The 18,506-nt window shown below is 39.6% G+C and overlaps 1 protein-coding gene across 1 annotated transcript in view; it reads right to left on the reverse strand.

Annotated features, from left to right (window-relative positions):
• Nucleotides 1-5,157: 5,157 nt before the first annotated feature.
• The window catches only part of DAP (death associated protein), a 52,888-nt gene continuing 39,539 nt past the window's right edge, over nt 5,158-18,506 (reverse strand). The window contains exons 3-4 of the mRNA XM_063399994.1: nt 9,851-9,893; nt 5,158-7,948 (exon numbers count right to left, since the gene is read on the reverse strand). Of these exons, the coding sequence (XP_063256064.1) occupies nt 7,829-7,948; nt 9,851-9,893 (163 nt within the window). The 3' untranslated portion in view covers nt 5,158-7,828. The remainder of the gene's footprint in view (nt 7,949-9,850; nt 9,894-18,506) is intronic.

Raw genomic sequence — 18,506 nt, forward strand, 5'->3', positions numbered from 1 at the left:
GTCTACACAACAACAGTCTAGGGTCATATTTTGCATGACAAATTACATTTCATGCCCTGAGGCTAGAGCTTTATAACACATTTGTGAGTCAGGTAAAAGCCCATGTGAATTAATGTTTAAAAAGTGGCTTAGCAGTGACAAAGCTGCAGAACTGAAGATGTTACAGCCCTGTAACACTGGCATTCCTTTGCAGAACTCCACAAATACAACTCACACAAAGGAAAGGATCTGCCCACAAGTCTTCTCCACCACTTTTCAGGTTGATAGACCTTACTTACAGTGTTTGAAAAGAGGGACATTTGGAGGTCTCTACCTCATGTAAACTACCTGGTTTGACTCCAGTCCTGCAAAATAAATCTGAATTTACTTTAATTCCTTGGAGAGTATCACTGAAGTTAATAGGACTATAAACACAAAATAGAAATCCTCTAAAAGACTGCTGGCCTGCATGGGATGGGAAAATAACCTGCCATGAAGGAACCTACGCATGTAGAAATCCTAAATCTCCCAGTGGAGATCTGTTTAAATGACATTGGTAACAGTTTCCATACCTTTTAAAGCATATATTCTGCCTTTCAAGATTCTGTCTTTTATCCTGCACCCACTAACAAAGTCACTCCTGTTGTGAAGGACCAGCCATCAGAGTGACATACCCAGCACACTGTGACAGCCAGGAACCAAACCAGGTGCACAAACAAACGGAACATATGAATCTAGGGGAGTGGACTATCATGGGTCATGATAAAGAGTCGGGTCAAGCTCTGTACTTTCTCTAAGTATTTACCTTAGCCACTGCTGGCTGGTGGTGAGCCAGCCATCAGTATGCAAAGCACAGTTCTAATACTGTGAAGTTTTCAGTGTGGATGTTGTAGGACCTCTTTGGGGCCACAAAAAGCAAAGTCTGAGTGTTTAACCAAGATCCTCATAACAAGCTCAGTTGACAGGCTTATTTAAGGCTTCAGCCTTTCATTCCAAACCCTTCCAGCTGTCACAACTGTCACATCAGCAGCAGGCTAATGTTTATTATGTTCTGGGTAATAAATCAGGCCCTAAAAGGAGAATTCTTGCATTTGCTAGTCATTATGTCTTGTCCAGAGGGAAGGAATTAGGTAAGGAATTAGCTTCTGATGTGGGTCTCCTTTATTAGCAACTCAGATCTAACACTAGCTACCTGCAAAAACAGTATTAAAGGTGTTCACCCAAACTGCATGTTCCAAAGAATCTGATCTCCCATTGCTTAACACCTCTGGGATGAATAAAATCCTGCATCCTAGTTTTTAAAAGTGACTGTTCCCTCATTGTAGGGACACACACACACACACACACACATGAATATTAATTAGGTTTCAGTTCAACTAGAGCATGTCTTAGTTCTACATCCTATATCCACATATGGGCTGCATATTTTACAGTGAACAGATATATTTCTTTATGCTTAACCTTGTATGTTAGAAGAACCAGAATTTATTAAAATGTATTTCCATTTGCAGATTTCCCTCATCCAAAGGCCTCTTCCATGCAAAAAGATTCAAGGACACGTAGATTTATGAATCAAAGGATTGTCCTCTCAGTATGTAATTAGGCAGGGGAAACTGAGGTCACTGAGGAGCATAAGAAATGGCCAGTATACAGCTCTGACACAATATGACAGCTCTGCTTTTTTTCTCTTATTGTCTTTTAACAACAGCTTTACAGAGCACAACTGGATCTACTTCTGTACTGATCCATTTACTGTTCTACTTTTAATATTTAAGGCTTTACTTCTCTAATCACAGCTCCTGTTCACTGCTGATTTAAATACACCAGAAGGTAAAATCAAATGTGCAACATTCCACTGGCATGTGCTCTACTCAGCTGGTCTTCAAGAGACAAAGGCAGAAGATCTTTCTCTTCCTTAGAGATATCACTTGAAAAATTAAATATAGCTCAAGATGAGGTGCACATCTCATCTTAGAAACAGGGCTTAGAAATAAGGCTTCCTCTTTTTATTTTTTTTAATACCAAGTGAAGTTTTCAGTTAGGTTCACAAGCAAGCATAAAACAAAGAAAAAAGTGATGCTTCTCTTCCTTGAGACACAAACAGTGGCACACTTGGTGCATTTTTACTCAGAAAGGCATTGAAGGTGTGGTTTCAGTCACATCTGAAACATGACAAGGTATTTGTCATTTCAGCTGTTATCAGCGTACAGAAATTAGTGGCTAAATTTTGCTTTTCGTTTTAACTAAATCCACTGTTCTGTATTTCAAGAGCCACTTCTGGTTTAAGAGAGAAGCCAAGTGGACTCCATTGTGACCCTGAGATTAACTCAGTTGGCCAGAGCTAACCACACCAGGGTTGTGGGTCCAATCCCCCTATGGGCCATTCACTTAAGAGTTGGACTTGTTAGATCCTTGTGAGTCCCTTCCAACTCAGAGTATTCTGTGATTTGGAGACTGTGCCCTCCAGTTCACTCACTCCACTACGTGTGACACAGTCACTTTCCATCTCAGCATGGTATCAGACATCCACCGACACCTGAGCAGCTACTACTACTACACATGGCTACTAAGAACTCATTTCGCACACCTTCATAACCTGCCACTTGCTTCTCTGCCAGAAAGGAGCATAAAAACTATTATGCTGAACCAGCTTTAGGCAGGACAATGTGAGACTACGCTAAGGTAACACGATGTTACCTTACTGACGCTGATGCGAGCTGCAGTGTCATTAGCAGCTAAGCAAATTTCGTAATCCTTAAAACCACTGTGGATTACTAATGCTTTTCTTTTTCTAAAGATAGGAGGGACCTATAGCATGCCAGACACTCACGTTTTCTAAACATACCTCTGCTGTAAGCTGGACAGCAGAGATTATGTTACAGGGCTTTTTTCAAGGCCACTTGCAACATCTATGCTTGCCATGGCTTTAGTATCCTGCACTTCAGTTTTGTCATTGAGAGCATTGTGTTTTTCAAAAAATCATCAGCAACTGTGCTTGCCTGTCAGCTCCAAACAGTAACAAATTACATTCCCAGAAAGAGGTATCATATTCTTTTTCTCACCTCTGATCAGCATTCTGAAGGGAAGGAAAACAGTCATTGCAATAGAAATTACTTCTTTGTTCACAGAGTGCTTTGTCAAATACAATGCACTCCACCTCTCCTCTCAGGCCTCATATCTGAATGCTAGTGCTTCCATTTTATGATTCAAGAAATAGTATACACCAGCTGCAGTCTTTTCTCTGATAGGGGATGAAGAAAATCAATAAATGCACATTCTTGAAGGAAACCCAAAAACACAGGGACAAGCAAAATACAAACCTCCACCTTCCTAGGAAATTACCTTTACTAATTTTATATAATACAATCATGCACAGCACTAACCAAAGGTTACAGCTACAATGCTGATTTACTTTACCCATCTGCTGAAGAAATCCCGTGATTTACTGCTGCAGACTTGACTCAGTTTCTTCTCGAGCCAGGCAGTCACTATGATCTGCATCCTTATACAGCAGATAACCTTAGCTGTAACCAGTTATATTTAAGTGTCTTTATCTTCTGAGAGGTTTGTGTGCAAAGAATTTAAACAGACATTTGTCTTCTTAATTCTTTACATCACTGCAGCCTCTGACCAGCAACATATCCCCCTGTTGTAAAAGCAACTGTACCCATACTGATATGCCCACATTTTCTAAAATCCAATTATTAATTGCATGTATTAACTAATGTATTAATTCAGCATCTTAAGGCATTAGCCTAGACCTAAATCTCATTTTAAACTTAACATACCCAAATCTGAAGGGGACACAAGAAGTATAAAGCCCACACCTCCCTTCCCCACGAAGAGTATTCAGAATAAAGTTATTCCAAAGGGATAAAAACATATGTACGTTCATTCCCCTCACCTTTGTATGGAAAACTGCTGTGAGTATTTTTATTAAACAGCCGGGAGCATACAATGGTCACACTACTGTGGAAAAAAGTACAAGACTTCTGTTTCAAGGCATTCAGTGACAAAAGGGTAGATCACACTGTTGACATAGAAGTAAATAATTTCTAATTACTAATAAAATTTGCAATGCTGCTGATAACAAGGCCATGGAATTTGGAGTAACAATGGACAATGTAATCAACAGCATGCTCAACATCATGCACATGTATTTCCCCCAAATTTTAATGAGAGAAGATACCTTTTGAATAATGTAGCATGAAAAAGAGGCTGAGAGGAGACCCTATTACTCATTACAACCTGTAAGGAGGTTGTGGCAAGGTGGGCTTGGTCTCTTCAAGGTAACAAGTGACCATAAGAGGAAATGGCCTCAAGTTGTGCCATGGGAGGTTTACATTGAGTAGAAGGAAAACTTTGTTCACCGAAATGGTTGTCAAACTTTAGAACAGGCTGCCCAGGGAAGTGGTTAAGTCATTACTCCTGGAGGTATTTAAAAGATGCATGGATGTGGCTCTTACGGCCATGGTTTAGTGGTGGACTTGGCAGTGCTGGGTTAATGCTTGGACTCAATGACCTTAGGGGTCTTTTCCAACCTGAACAATTGTATGATTATGTGAGCCCAGAGTCTAAGGTCATAACGCTGCAATAGTCCCAGGGCAGCAGCTGTCACCTCTGCTCTGTATCACATCCATTTGCTGTATTATATACACACTACACATACACTAAACACAGGATGCCCAAAGTATCAGAAAGGTCCCAGAAACACTGGCAATTCCTCCATATTCTTTAGCAAATCACTTACATTACAGAATGCCTTATGAAATGTTAACTGCAGCTTCATGAAAAGCTCGCCACCTCTTCTGATTACAATATTTTTCTGAAAGACTAGAACTTGCAAAGCAATGGAAAATGTTACATTTAACTTCCTTTACCATCCTGGTTTATTACCAGGCTTAGATTCTCTAGCTTCACAGGGGCTGAGCAAGCATCTCCAATTTCACAGTGGATAACAGCAACTCCCATTCTGTCTGGTAGCATCTACTTTTTATTTTGCATGAGACTGGACTATTCAAAACAGCTCATCCACTGTGTCATAAAACTTCATAACAAATTTCACTATCTATAAAATGTTGATTAGTCATGCAGCAGTCTGTAATAAAATCCCATAAATCCCACAAAGCTGCACCCTGCTGATTTACATTGCTCTTACAGAGAAAAAAGAGCCCAATATACAACTTCATGCTTTATTGTTGCATTATTGCCACATGGACAATTACAGAAAATTTCTTTTGCAGTTATTTCAAGGTAACATCTGAACATCTCCTGTGCTTACATGCTATTGCAACATATTTTAAAAGTATCAATAACCATCAGTAAGAAATCCAGTTCACCAGTTATGATTATTTTGGACAAGGTAATGCTTTGGGGTAAGGACATCTACGTTATAAACATGGATACCTCCCAACCATATATAATACGCCTTCATACAGAGACATTTTCTAATCATGTATGAATTTCTGCACTCTAAAAGCCACTAAAGCAATCTTAAAAGCCATATTTTATTGTACAAGTCTTATATATCTATCTAAGTAATCAAAGACAAAATCAGGTATTGTCTATATATGCTGTATATATTGCATTAACAACCAGGAGCAGTAGTTTGTAATCTGAAAGCGTCCATGCTCCTAACTTTTACTGTCAGAATGGAGATGTGGCGTGGCTTTCAAAACCATTTCTACCTGTTACAAGACCTGGAGCAGAGGTACCCAGCCCCACCTCACTGTGTGCCTCCACACGGAAGTTTAGTTTTCCCTGCAGTCAGTGGAGCCAAGAGTGATCCAGCTCATCCTGAAAGACCCTTCCCTTCGGCCAATGATGCCAATCCTAAACTCTGCTGACTGTCCTGACTGCACCACCACTGACTACAGCAGGCTCTAGACACTGCCTCAGATGCAGGCACAGCACGAGGCAGAGCTGAATCCCACCCAGCTCCCCCTCAGGCCAGCAGGCACCAGCAGTGACTGCGATGATCTGCTCCGCTGCTGACACAGCACATGGACAACCACAGCTGCACCACAGCCGCCTCCTGTCCGAGTCTGCAAACATTCCTGCCACCAAATCACCTCCTGCAGAGATCCCAAGAGGCTCAACAATGTTACCCTTATGAGTGAGTTGCTTGCTGTGAATCATTTGCACACTCACAAGCAGCTACAAACAAGGCCTCTGCACCGACATCAGAAACAGAAAGCAGATTTGGGAAGTTAGCACATACTCTAATACAGAATAATTCTTACAAAAACCCCTCGTTCCTTAAGGCAAGTATGGTTTCTAATCAAACTGAAAATAAGGACTGCATATATAGATTGTACATCCTTCCTTAGGTTTAGGATAAATATGTCCATGCATATAATTTGCATCATTTCCATTTCAAGCCTATGAAGAGATGGAAATGTCAGGTTCCTCGCACCCACATGGAGTGAGTTATTCCACTTGTGAAATGGGCCATACTTCCCATTATTTGGTTGTTGTTTTAAATCACCTACTCAGGAAATAATTACTAAATCTGCAGATTTTTTTTTTTAATACAGTTTTTAAATTTTCCTCATCTTTATGTTTTTTTAACCATAAAAGAACTGGTAAAGCCCCAAGTGACCCTAAAATTTCACTGATTTGCCAGGTGAATGGCTGCAGCATTAGTTCCCACTTTTTTGACATCAAAAATAGAAAACTTTCTAAACTAGGAGGGTACATAAGGCTGTATTGTATTTGTACTCAGTTAAAAACAGAAGGACACCTTAAAATAGGTAAAATGTATAATTTTTTTTTCCTGTTTTTCACAGAGGTGTGTTGTGGAAGGAAAATGACAGAACCAAGTAGCTTTGAACTGAGAAATCAAATTATTTAATTATGTGGTAAAAATAAAACAATTGTTCTACTTGGAAATAACTTTCTTTTTACTCCCTCATATCACTAGTGTCCTTCAGAATAAGAAGACTAGGAAAAACTACGATGCACAAAAGAGGTTGGCTCATAAACATATTTACTAATGGGATCTCTTAATTTCAAAAGATTATCTCATTCTAAATTAAAAAATAGTAAACAGATTTTTCACCAACTTATTTTAAGTTCAATACAGAGGGTCATGAACTACTTCAGCTTGTTATTAGAATGTAAAATCATCACCTCAAAAATACAGCCCCCAGTGAGACCCATGAGATTACAAATGAGTTGTCTACAGCAGCAGTGTTCTTGTGACTCTGATTTCTCTCTCCTCTCCATACCCACAGACCATCAGAGGGAAAAATCTCAGCAAGACTGTGCGAGTGCAAAGGGGTGTAAAGAAGATGCAGCTGCATCTCTGCCCGCTTGAGAATCTATGGGGCCCTTGCATCATCTCCTTGGTTGAATCCAGAGGGCACTGGGGTGTAACTGCAGGATACTGAAGGCTGCAAGGGCTCTACATAATCAAGACAGCCACTGACTTCTGTCTTAACACACCCAACACACTCCCTCCCGACAGTAAAGGTACCAGTACAAAAGGGCTCTTCTTCCTTACTGGCTTAGCTTAAAAACTACATTAACTATCTGCTATTGTAAGTCCACAACTAAAAGTACATTTTTTAAGCTCATTAATCATATTATTCATACTAAAATTTTTATCTTGACAGTAAGAAAATCTTGTAAAAAAGCACCCCTGATCAGCAAATACTCAATACAGAATTTTCCATCTGGGATAACAACTGAACAATGCCTTCATTCTTATTTACCCTTGAGAATTAAAGTAAAAGAAACAGCACATTATTTTAGATGTCAGTTTTACAGATTTGACAGTAAAGGGCTTTTGTCTTCTCTTGAAAACTTATTCACTGAGAGCAGTTTGGCAGAGATGCTGACGGGGAGCTCATTTGCGAGGCTGGTGGATGTGCTGCTTGACGTGCTGTGGGTGAGGAAGCTTTTCCACAGAAGGATGTGGTTTCTGATGAGCCACCTGAGCCGCAGCTGGAGGGAAGTCCTTATCTCCCTGTTTGAAGAACACAGCAGGAAAAGTTCAAAGAATTTTAAAAGTGTACTTTCTGGTTTAAATTGATGTAAGTTCTAAAAAATGTGACAATCAGATGGAAAACAGTGTTGCATGTTATTCTGGACTCCCCCTGTACACATTCTATGTTTTCATCCTTTCAGCCAACTTCAAAATTTTTCTTATGCAAGCTTCACTTCTTCCAGTTATACACACTATCTAATAATAAAGCATCTTAATGTTTTTCCCTAGGGGAAAAAAACCCCAAAATATTCCTGTCTTCAGACACGTTTGGTTTTCAAAAAGCCACTAGAAAGAACAGACTATTTTAAAAGTAAGTCACGGCAGCATGAAAAATACCTGCACAAAAAGCCTGCTGTAGGAATCAGAATTGCAAAATGGGTTGGAAGGAACCTTAAAGATCATCCAGTTCCAACATCAATGCCATGGGCAGGGACATCTTCCACTAGACCAGGATGCTGAGGACTCCATCCTGGCTTTGAACAATTCCAGGGATGGGGCATCCACAACTTCTCTGGGCAACCTGCTCCAGTGCCTCACCATCTCCACAGTAAAGTATTTTTCTTAACATCTGATCTAAACCTACTCTTTCAGTCTGAATCCACTCCCCCTTGTCCTGTCATTCCATGCTTTTGTAATGAGACCCTCTCCATTTTTCTTGTAGGCTCCCTTCAGGCAATGGAGGGCCGTAGTTAAGCCATCCCAAAGCCTTCTCTTTTCCAGGCTAAACAATGCCAGTTTTTAGGAAGAAAACAGGATCTAAAATTACTTATGACTCAAATCTTAGGGATGGCTGGCTTTTAAGTTTAACCTGCCCTGCTAACCAGGTGTGCTAGTGCTAGCTCTCAGGTGCTGCTGCTGGGCAGTCTCAGTTCAGGTGTAACCCACATGCCACCTATTTACTATTGCCATTTCTAGGGTCAGTCCCAGGAGGCTTTCAAAAAACAACAGGAAACAAACACCATCAGTGCTCAGTGACAGGGGGACAAGAGCACCACAGCTTCCCCTTTCAGAAAGGGGGACAAACACATCACATACCAGAAACTCCGGGCATTCTGCTGGCTCACAGGGCAATAATCTTACACGGGTTTGTTTTAATCACTATGTTAACTTGTTACATTTTGTATGTTTTTCTCTACTCCAACTTGCTTCCAATTTTCAAAGATCTGCTCTCCTCAGACTCAATGTTTTCTACCTTCTCTCCCCTGATGCTGCCAATTGCCTATTCCTTATGGGCTAAGGAAAATTGCATCAGCTCACTCTTTCCACCTATGGGATCTGACAGAACTACAGATCTTACAGTAAACCACACTACAAACCCCAGTGATGTAAGGTAACCACTACATAAAGCCATGACAAAACCCCTGTCACAATGCACAAATTACTGATCACATGCTTAATGGCTAGTTAATACTAAGGATTTATAGCTCCTGCCTGCTCTTAAAGCCCAGGAATAACACCCTGAATCCCCAGTACCTCAAGGCACATATGGCAGCTGAGACACACTATCTTCAAGCATGTATCCTTACAGGCAGGAGGGCTGCTCCTCATCACAGATCAAGCTACAGCAGCAGTTAATATACAGCTGATTCCAAAAGAAATGAATACAGTAATATCTAGCTTAGATATGAAAAGACAATCTAATAAACTTAAAGTGCTAAAATTCAAAGAAAAATGGTGGAAATAATTTCAATGAATAATTTCAATTTCACACAAACCCAGGAAGTATGCTCAAAGGGCCTTCACGAATATGGAAAACATGAGGCTTCTTCTCACAAAAGAAAAAGGGGTATGAAAAAGATTAATTTTGCTCTGATTGGCAGTAATTCTGAAAAGCTTACAGTACTTTTGCTATGATTGAGAGAAATTTACTCATGATCTTACCCTAGCAATGACACCGGAGATGAACACCGCTGGCTTAGGTGGGCTGAAAAAAATAAGAGGGATTACTTACACCACTTATTTAGAAGGTAAAAATGAAAAGGAAATCACCCACACAATGGGAAAAAAAAAAAAAAAGCATTTTTGGAAACTGATTAATGTTTCAAATAGACAAGACAAATTTCCTCTTCAAATGACTATTCCCTTAGTAGTACTTACTGCAGCCAAAACCAGATCTGTAGGTTTTGGCTGCTCTTCCTTCACACTGATTGTGACAAGAGGCTAGTCCAACAATACTGCTTCTTAAAGCTGAGTCTTTGTTTGCACTAGTTTCCTAATCCTCAAATTTTATACATAAACTGCCAGCAGTACTTTAGGCTTAGTGTATTTGTATTGCACAATGAAAACTGTAGCTGGACTAAAGTCACTGCTGTGTTAGAGAATAAAATAAATTTCAAGTTCACATCTGTCAATCAAATGAATGAGGATTCTGAGTCTCAGGAAGAGCAACTATCTGCACTTTCATAATAGATTTTCAAGCAGGTAGTCTATTACAAGAAAAACAATAGTCTGTGATCAAACAAATATTAAAAAATATAAAGCAAAGCTTATCCTGGTTTCTCATTTGCAGACCCTCCATCCACACCAACAGGAACAGACTCCCCACAGCTAGAGTTCCCTGAAGCTTGGTCAGCACGAGCCACCGTGGGTCCCCGATCTCCTGAAGTGACCACCTCTACCTGGAGGCCACGGCACAGGCGCATCCAACTGCCCGCCCTGCTGGCATTGCCCGTGTCTGAATTGCAGACACTCAGCAATCCCGGTGCCTCTGGGGCAAGTAAAACCACTCATCTGCACGGAGTCTGCAGAAGGCTTGAGACCTGGAGCTCCAGAAAATCTCCACAAAGAGGCAATTTTGTAAGAAAACCATGTAACCTGAGGCACTGCAAAGGGAAGCAGAGTGGCGAGGTGAAGGTGTCCCTTCCCCTGAGAACATCTGTAACTGAGGACTCAGGGCAGGCGGTTCATTAACCTCGGCCACAGGGAGGGCTCTGCCCTGAGATGTTACAGCTCACGAGGCTGCAACAGCACAAAGCACACACAAATCAAATGACTTATTAGAGGAATGATAGTGATTACTATGGTGCACTTTACAACTACACAGCTTGTAAAAATTTATTAACAGGATGATGTGTGAAGTTAAGATAACAAGCAGCACAGTATTAGACTTGATATAATGAACTCATAAATATTTCCTCAGCCCTGTTTAAGTCACAGTATTGCTACTCAGTCTCTGAACAGCTTGGTTATTTAAAAAAGCACAGCATCCCTCCTAGAAATTTTTAAAAAGTCAGAAAGAGAAAGACAAGGTTAGAAGAAAAAGGAGAAAGGAAGAGAGTTCTGCTTTAAAATACATCCACGGAAGAGTAACAGTGATATTTCCTGCAATGAGAAATAACATTTTGATATCTATATTAGACATTTTCAATCCAATTTTCTGTCAGTACAAACTAATAACAAGCAAAGAACAAGAGCAAAACACTTCCATTTCATTCTAATTGTACTGAGCCAATTAGTATGTTACAGTCTGCATGAGACTTACTGGATGCTGAGTAACAAGCTCAAAGAAATAACTCTGACTGAGAAAATACAGATGTACTGCAGTGGCTCAAGGTATGGTTCACACACACCACGACATTATAAAGGAAAGGAACATTAAAGGGGGAAAAAAAAGCATGGCAATGTATTCTTCCACTATACATGGAATCTGGCTTTAGTCACACTCAGAGAAACCGTTTTTTGCTTGACATTGCGTTATTAACAATACTGGATAGTGAAAAAGTCAAATCAGAAGGATTTTTTAAAATATTCTTAACATGACCTTTCAATGTTCATTATGCTTGGATGATGCATGGAATTCAAATCAACATTTCCCCAAACGAGCCTGCATCTGCTGAATGTGCCACGAGCTGTTCACCAACTACCTCACTGTATTACCTGCTGTGTGGTTCATAATTCTTGCTTTAAAAACAAGTGCAATGCTGCATGGCTTTGGCCAAAAATGACAACCAGAAGGAATCTCTTGCATGGTAATTTTGAACACATCTTTTACTACTGCAAATTGCACAATCTTCTCAAGAACCCTGGTCTCCTGTTGAAATGTCATGCTATTAATATTTCAAGGACCCAAACTTGCAATTGCTAGGTCTCCCAAGTACATGATAGAGCTGGATAGTTAGAATCCTTGGCAGATTTCTGTACTTATTTTAATTTTATTGTATGTTCTTTTGTTTCAGGAATTAGGCTGAAGATCCTGTAAAGATCATTGTCATTTTCAGGTAAGCTAAAATCCAGTCTGAGGTTTATGCTTCAGGTAATACTTCAGAAGCAGCTAGCGCATCTTTATAAGGAATACAAAAGTCAGCAGTACTGTTTTCCTAGTAAAAACTATATTCTTCAGACACAAAGCATGTACCTTGAACACTATCACGACATAACATATTCAGCCTTGTTTGTATGCAGTGGGTTCTGTGACTGTCTTTAGTTACACGGCCTTGGAAGCAGGACAGATAAGGGCTCTCCCACAGGCATGTGGGAACACCTCACTTAGGGTTCACGTGGCACATTCTAGGATAGCACTGACACACAGGGAACAACCTAACAGGAAACAGTTGCAAAAGGTACCTACTCCCAGATGCAGCTGGAAGAGTTTTCTTCTTGACTTTCCCCCTTCTTTGCCATCTCCATGGATTTTTGACTGGACTCCTCCTGCTTCATACTAGATTTCCAGCTTTTTAAATGGAAGAACTAATAGGAATGCTGACCCGGCTTCCAGCTCAAGTGCCTGTCCCCTCCATCTATCTTGCAGAAACCCTGGCACTTGTTTCTGGCTGCCCTAAGTTTCCATGATCAGCTGCAGGTGCACACAGTAATGAGGTTTCACCTCTCTAACTCGTTAAACAGGCAAAATTCTTTGCTACTGCAGAAGACACACCAGCCTAATAGGAAGCTCATTTCCATATATTAATTATCTTGTAGCAGGGAAAAAGACAGAAAGCTGGCCAGAAATGAGAATGATTAAGTGTGTCAGTATTTATGTCCTATGTCAAGCCACTGGCTTTCCTTACATTTTTACCAGATTATATTGCTCCAGAAAAAAATCTTAAAAAAAATATTATTCATTATCTTGATGATCTATAGAACCAGAACCAGGCCAGAGCACATATAATCACACATCTGTACTAATGAAGAATCCAACAGATCAGAGAAAGGCCTGGATAATCAGTCACTGATTCATGCTTTAATTTCATTCCTAATGAGAGAAATCTTCCCACAGATGAACTTTGTCATAATAAATTCAATCTCTACTGCCAGACTCCCAGACTGTGGGCTTTTGTGGATCCAGATTAGCTGCCAGGACCACAACTCTGTAATTGCACTCTGAGACATCTACTGGGATTGCAGTGTTGCAACATCACTCATCATCTTTCCCAAGAACCTCTTGAAAACAGAAACAAAAATGGAGAACAGGCACAGGCTATCATTGCTACATTTGTAAAACACTTTTAAGTGCTTTAAATTCTATTGGTGTTTTATGCAGAGCACAACCTACATTTCCAGTATTTTGTAAGCTGTGATGGTTGTTCTGAGGATATACTTAATCTGATGAAAATTGGTTTGACAGATGTTGTTTTGAAGATACAGCATTCCTTTGTCTAGGCATCAGTAAACAAGAAAGCAAAAAATTTATTTTCTGATAAAAACTATTTAGCATGGATATACATATGTGTGCTTTACAGCTATTTAATGCATTCATTTATTTAAAGTTAATTAATAGCCACAGCTGATACTGTGTAAGGAACACAGTTTTGTGTTTGCCAAGACTGGTTAGCGTTTGTGTTAATACTTGCAGAGCAAATCCTTATTTTGTTATAACATATGGAGAAAAAGAACACATCTGTTAAGATCTAAGTGTTCAGAGAACTTATCCTGATTTTACATGTGTGCTGCTGCACCTGTTTAACATCAGATTCTCTACTGGATTCATTTATCCTGACTGTTCAAATAGAATAAAGACTTCTATTATTTCATAATACTTAGCTTGAATATGATCTTTATCTGACATGGAAAGTAAATCACAAAGAAGATGAGATAACTCAAAGAGATCATTAACTAGATGAAACGAGGTACTAATAATACTAAAATCTTATGCCTTCTCCTTAGAGGGGTTGGTTGAACTCAAGTATGACAGACGTACTGTAAAGACAAACACGGTGACACAGGAGTTACTGTGAAATCTTTTAGAGGCCACAGAACACACACAGGGCAGATGAGTATTTATCCAACTCCATTAAAACAGAGAAACCGACTAAATCAGTTTTCTAATTCCGCAGGGAAATTTAGAGTTAACTGTATCTCTATAAGGGCGGTGAGCGTGTGCACATACGTGCAGAGGCTGTGCATGTACACACACAGAGGTTACACAAATTCACAGCTCTTGCAGAGTGGTTCCAAATGCAGAACAAAGCAGAGCACACGGCGGTGGGGGGATGAACACCTGCAGCCACTCCAGTGTTTGGAGCACCCAAATTGCCTACTGCATCCCTTACCTGATGGGAGGGATTGGATCTAATGCTGGCTTCCAGCAGCAGTTCGAACAGCAGATCCAATCTAGAGGGAGGACTGTGAGCACTGCTCACAGTGCAGTCCACACCAAAGGGCTCCATTCAGAGATGATAAAACCAGGAAACACCCCCATGCATAGGCATAGTTCCTGTCCACACGATCATAAAAGCCCCTAAAATGGGAAATGGATCTCACTGCAGCCAGACAGTGCAGAAGGTGAGTGCCTCATGTACACTGGTGATCAGAAAAATCAAAATAACATACCAAGACAAAGAGAGAATGAGAAAAAGCAATAGTAAAAATAGTACCTCACAGTACACCTCAATTAAAATATGGTCCTCAGGCCAGGAACACAGTAAGTGAAGAACTAATGCAAAAAATATAGATGGAAAAAATAGCTGAGAGAGCAGAAGAGCAGAGAGAGCAAAGAACCCACATAAGGAGAGAGCTAAGAACTATTAGCATACAGTATACAGAGGAGTAAATAATATTGCTTTCATTTACCTTCTTTACTGTATAAGTAGAAAGTGACACTTGCAGAAGACTACATTTAAAATTATTAATAGCAGATACCCTTAAAATAGAATTAAATGTAAAACCTCCTAAAATAAGGCATCAATCTCAAAATTTCCACTATGCTGACATTCAAAACAGGTTAGCCTACTTTAAAAAGGACAAAACTACATGAATGCAAGGCTTTTGTTAGACTGGATGATTTTTTTTGTCAAAATATGTTAGACGAAAGTTATATCATTAAAACTGTGTTAAACTAATCTTCTAGTTGGAATGATTCATCTTTATGATTACAGAATAGGAATGATTCATATTTATCTTTTAATATTCATAGGAATTAATGGTATGTCTTATCACTGATCACTTTTTGCTCTTTTAAGTAAGCCTGGCAAATAGATACAAGGAATCTATAAATACATGTTTTTTGCAGACTTTGGAACCACAAATTACTTCATCATTTTTAACTATCCAAGAATAATGCTAGAGTTTGTTACTTGGTGTTTCCTTGTTTTAATCAAACCATCCAGTGGCACATATTGCGACTCATAGTTGGCTTATAGCTCTGCAAAGCAAAGGAGCAATTTCTGTGACAGGCATGGAGAAAGCAAAGAAGAAATTCCTGCAAACCAAAGAGATTACAACACAGGACCTGGAGCTGCACCCAGCTCCCTGACCCTTCAGGCAAAGGCAGCACATAGACAGTATACTCTTGTCCCTCCAGCACCCCAAACCAGCAGGGACTTGAGAAGTGAGCAGAGCCTTCCACTGATCAGCTTGCCCTTTATTTCCCTGCTCATTTCCAAACACCATTCACTTTCCTCACAATTAGCTTAGGCAGGCAAATTAAAACCATATATGAAATACCATGATCTGCAGTTACTCACTGATCCCCCCACCTGCTCCCTAATGAGACCAAGTTTTGTAGGTTTTTAATTTTTCCTGGCATGATACTATCTCCATGAACAGAAGATTCCCCAAGTATTCTGAGCAGAATTTCCTTTTCAGTCAACAAAATTTCAAACCTTAATCCTGCCCTTCTATCTCTGCAATTGAAGGTATTGTTCCCAGTTGTTCAAATCATCCAGCTTAATCTTCAAGATTGTTTGGGAATTTGTATTTTCTGGTTATGAAACATGAACATTAACTGTCTTAGTTTCTATCTAATGCTTTGTTTCCATCTAAAGATGTCCAGATATGTCATTACAAAGGTGCTTATTTGAATTTACAGTTGCCTTTGATTTTGGCATTGTCTGCAATAATAAATTCCAAGATGATTAAAACCACACTGAGATGATTAAAATCACACTTCTCAGCAACAGAATAAAACTAACAAGCACTCTGCTCATCAGCTTGCTTGAAATAATTTCCTATTGGTTATAATACATTTAGGTTACTAATTTTCTGGACAGAAAAGTAAAAATTAGTCTGACTGACTACCAGAGGGAAATGTTTTAGCTGATTGCATGGGGACATACAGTATCTGATATTCTATAATAATTTATTGTGTTGAGGTCATTTGTCTGCCAGAGCTTTCAGATCTGTAAGATCATCCACAGGATGGCACTGTTGAACCTCAGAGTCTCCTGTAGATGAGGTAGGGAACAACCTCAAAAACATCCAGGTGCTGCAGCAAATACTAAAACGAGTAAAAAGCAGTACTTCCCCTTGATGACAAATCTTAATGAAACACAGTACATACACAAATACACCCAAAATTCTTACACCTATCTATAGATGCTACTTTGGCATACAATTTTCTTGTCCACGTGTCCTGATACAGCCCCAAGAGAATGCAATGCCCTATCAGAAAATTTTAATTACTATTTGTTTTGGTTTTCACATACAAGAAAATTGGATGTCCTGATCTTTTAATGAGGTGGTAAATGACTGGCCATTACATTTAATAGAAACTGACTGGCATTCATTATTCTTACATTCATTATTAAGGCATTGCAGCATATGGCCTGATTAATCTCACCAGCCTCTCATTCATCTTTGGTTTTTGTTCATGTATAACCCATAAAAGGAAATTATTTAAGATCCACCATCTCTTATCTATATTGTTGTACATTATATTGCTATCAGAGAATAAATTTCTCTTTCATGCTGCCTTCTGATCACAAAATGAAGATTTAAGTACTTCACCTTTTCCATAGACTCAGAGGATTCAGAAATAGCCCACAATTCTCCAACTGCTGGTTGATTTATAAAGGTTCCACTGTGTTATTGCAGTATCTCCATTAGCTCTTAGTGAACACCAATGACCAACTTTTCACATACGGCAACCGCAGCATTAGCACACTTAATAGTCTGTAACTACTTAACTGTGGAGAAAAGAGAGGTATGAAAACTGACACAAAGTAGTGCTTAAATGGTGACACAACTCAAAGGAAACTCTAAAATAAGGAATGAAACAGGGTAGACTTTAAGCATTTGCAAAACTACCAAAGACTGTGGTTCAAAAGGGAGAGAAAACCAAACCTTCCATGTGTTTGTCAGGTGCTGAAGTGCATCCCTGTGCATGTTCCCATGACAGTAATGCACTTCCATGCTGAGAATATCATGACCATGGGCCTGCACTGCAGTGTCTTGGCTACAGAGACATAGAAGCCAGTTGTGGCACTGTTGTACTCCTCCATCTCTCAGCACATGAAATATAGAGTGCAACTGGAAGAACAGCTTGATGCTGTACTAGGAATACAGGATGTCAGTGCAGTGAGAAAAACACAGGAAGGTAGAAGCTGAGAAGGTGAAAATCTTATCATTTCTGCCCAGGTGAAGTTGTGTTTGTCTCAGAGCAACACAGCAGTGGCCCAAGACTTCCCAACCTTTCCTGTTAAGAGTTCATGACATGAATCTGGTATTCCAATGTTTCACAGTGTTAATCATTCTGTAGATGTGCACCTTTCACTCTCCTACTGCTTTGAGCAACTGCAGTATCATTTGTTACTATCCCCAAAACCACTGCAGACATGAAGTCAGATATGCAGGTGTGTGCACATTCATAAATACTACATCACCTTCCACCCCATGCAACTGTTGTGAGGAGCCTTCTCACCCCAATTTTACACCGTGAATTCTGAATGGTTTCCATTCTACAGTCACAACCAAAGCAAACATCTCTGCCCATAGCACAAGGGACCACAAGGAAGTTCTTGACCATTTCAATAGGCCACTCCTGGGGAAGCTCTGAACATGATAAAGGATGATGTTGTAAGGCTGTGAAGATACTCTGGTAGAATCAGATTCCAGTGAAAATTTTTTAAGCTAACTGTTCTTGGCCAAAAACTTGCTTTAGTTCAAATCCTAGTGTCAGTTATCAACACAATTTTCCTTATTCTCCAGCAGCAAGTGGAGTCATAAATCATGTCATCCAGAAATAGGAAACATTCTTTAAATATGAAATTTTATATTCAGAGCTCACACAGGAGCAACAGAAGATGGAATTAAGAAATGTTTTTAACTTAACAGCTTACTTTTAATAGCAAGAAACCCCCTAGTCCCTAATACACTTAGCCCA

This window comes from Prinia subflava, chromosome 1 (assembly GCF_021018805.1).
Source record: "Prinia subflava isolate CZ2003 ecotype Zambia chromosome 1, Cam_Psub_1.2, whole genome shotgun sequence".
Lineage (NCBI taxonomy): Eukaryota > Metazoa > Chordata > Aves > Passeriformes > Cisticolidae > Prinia > Prinia subflava.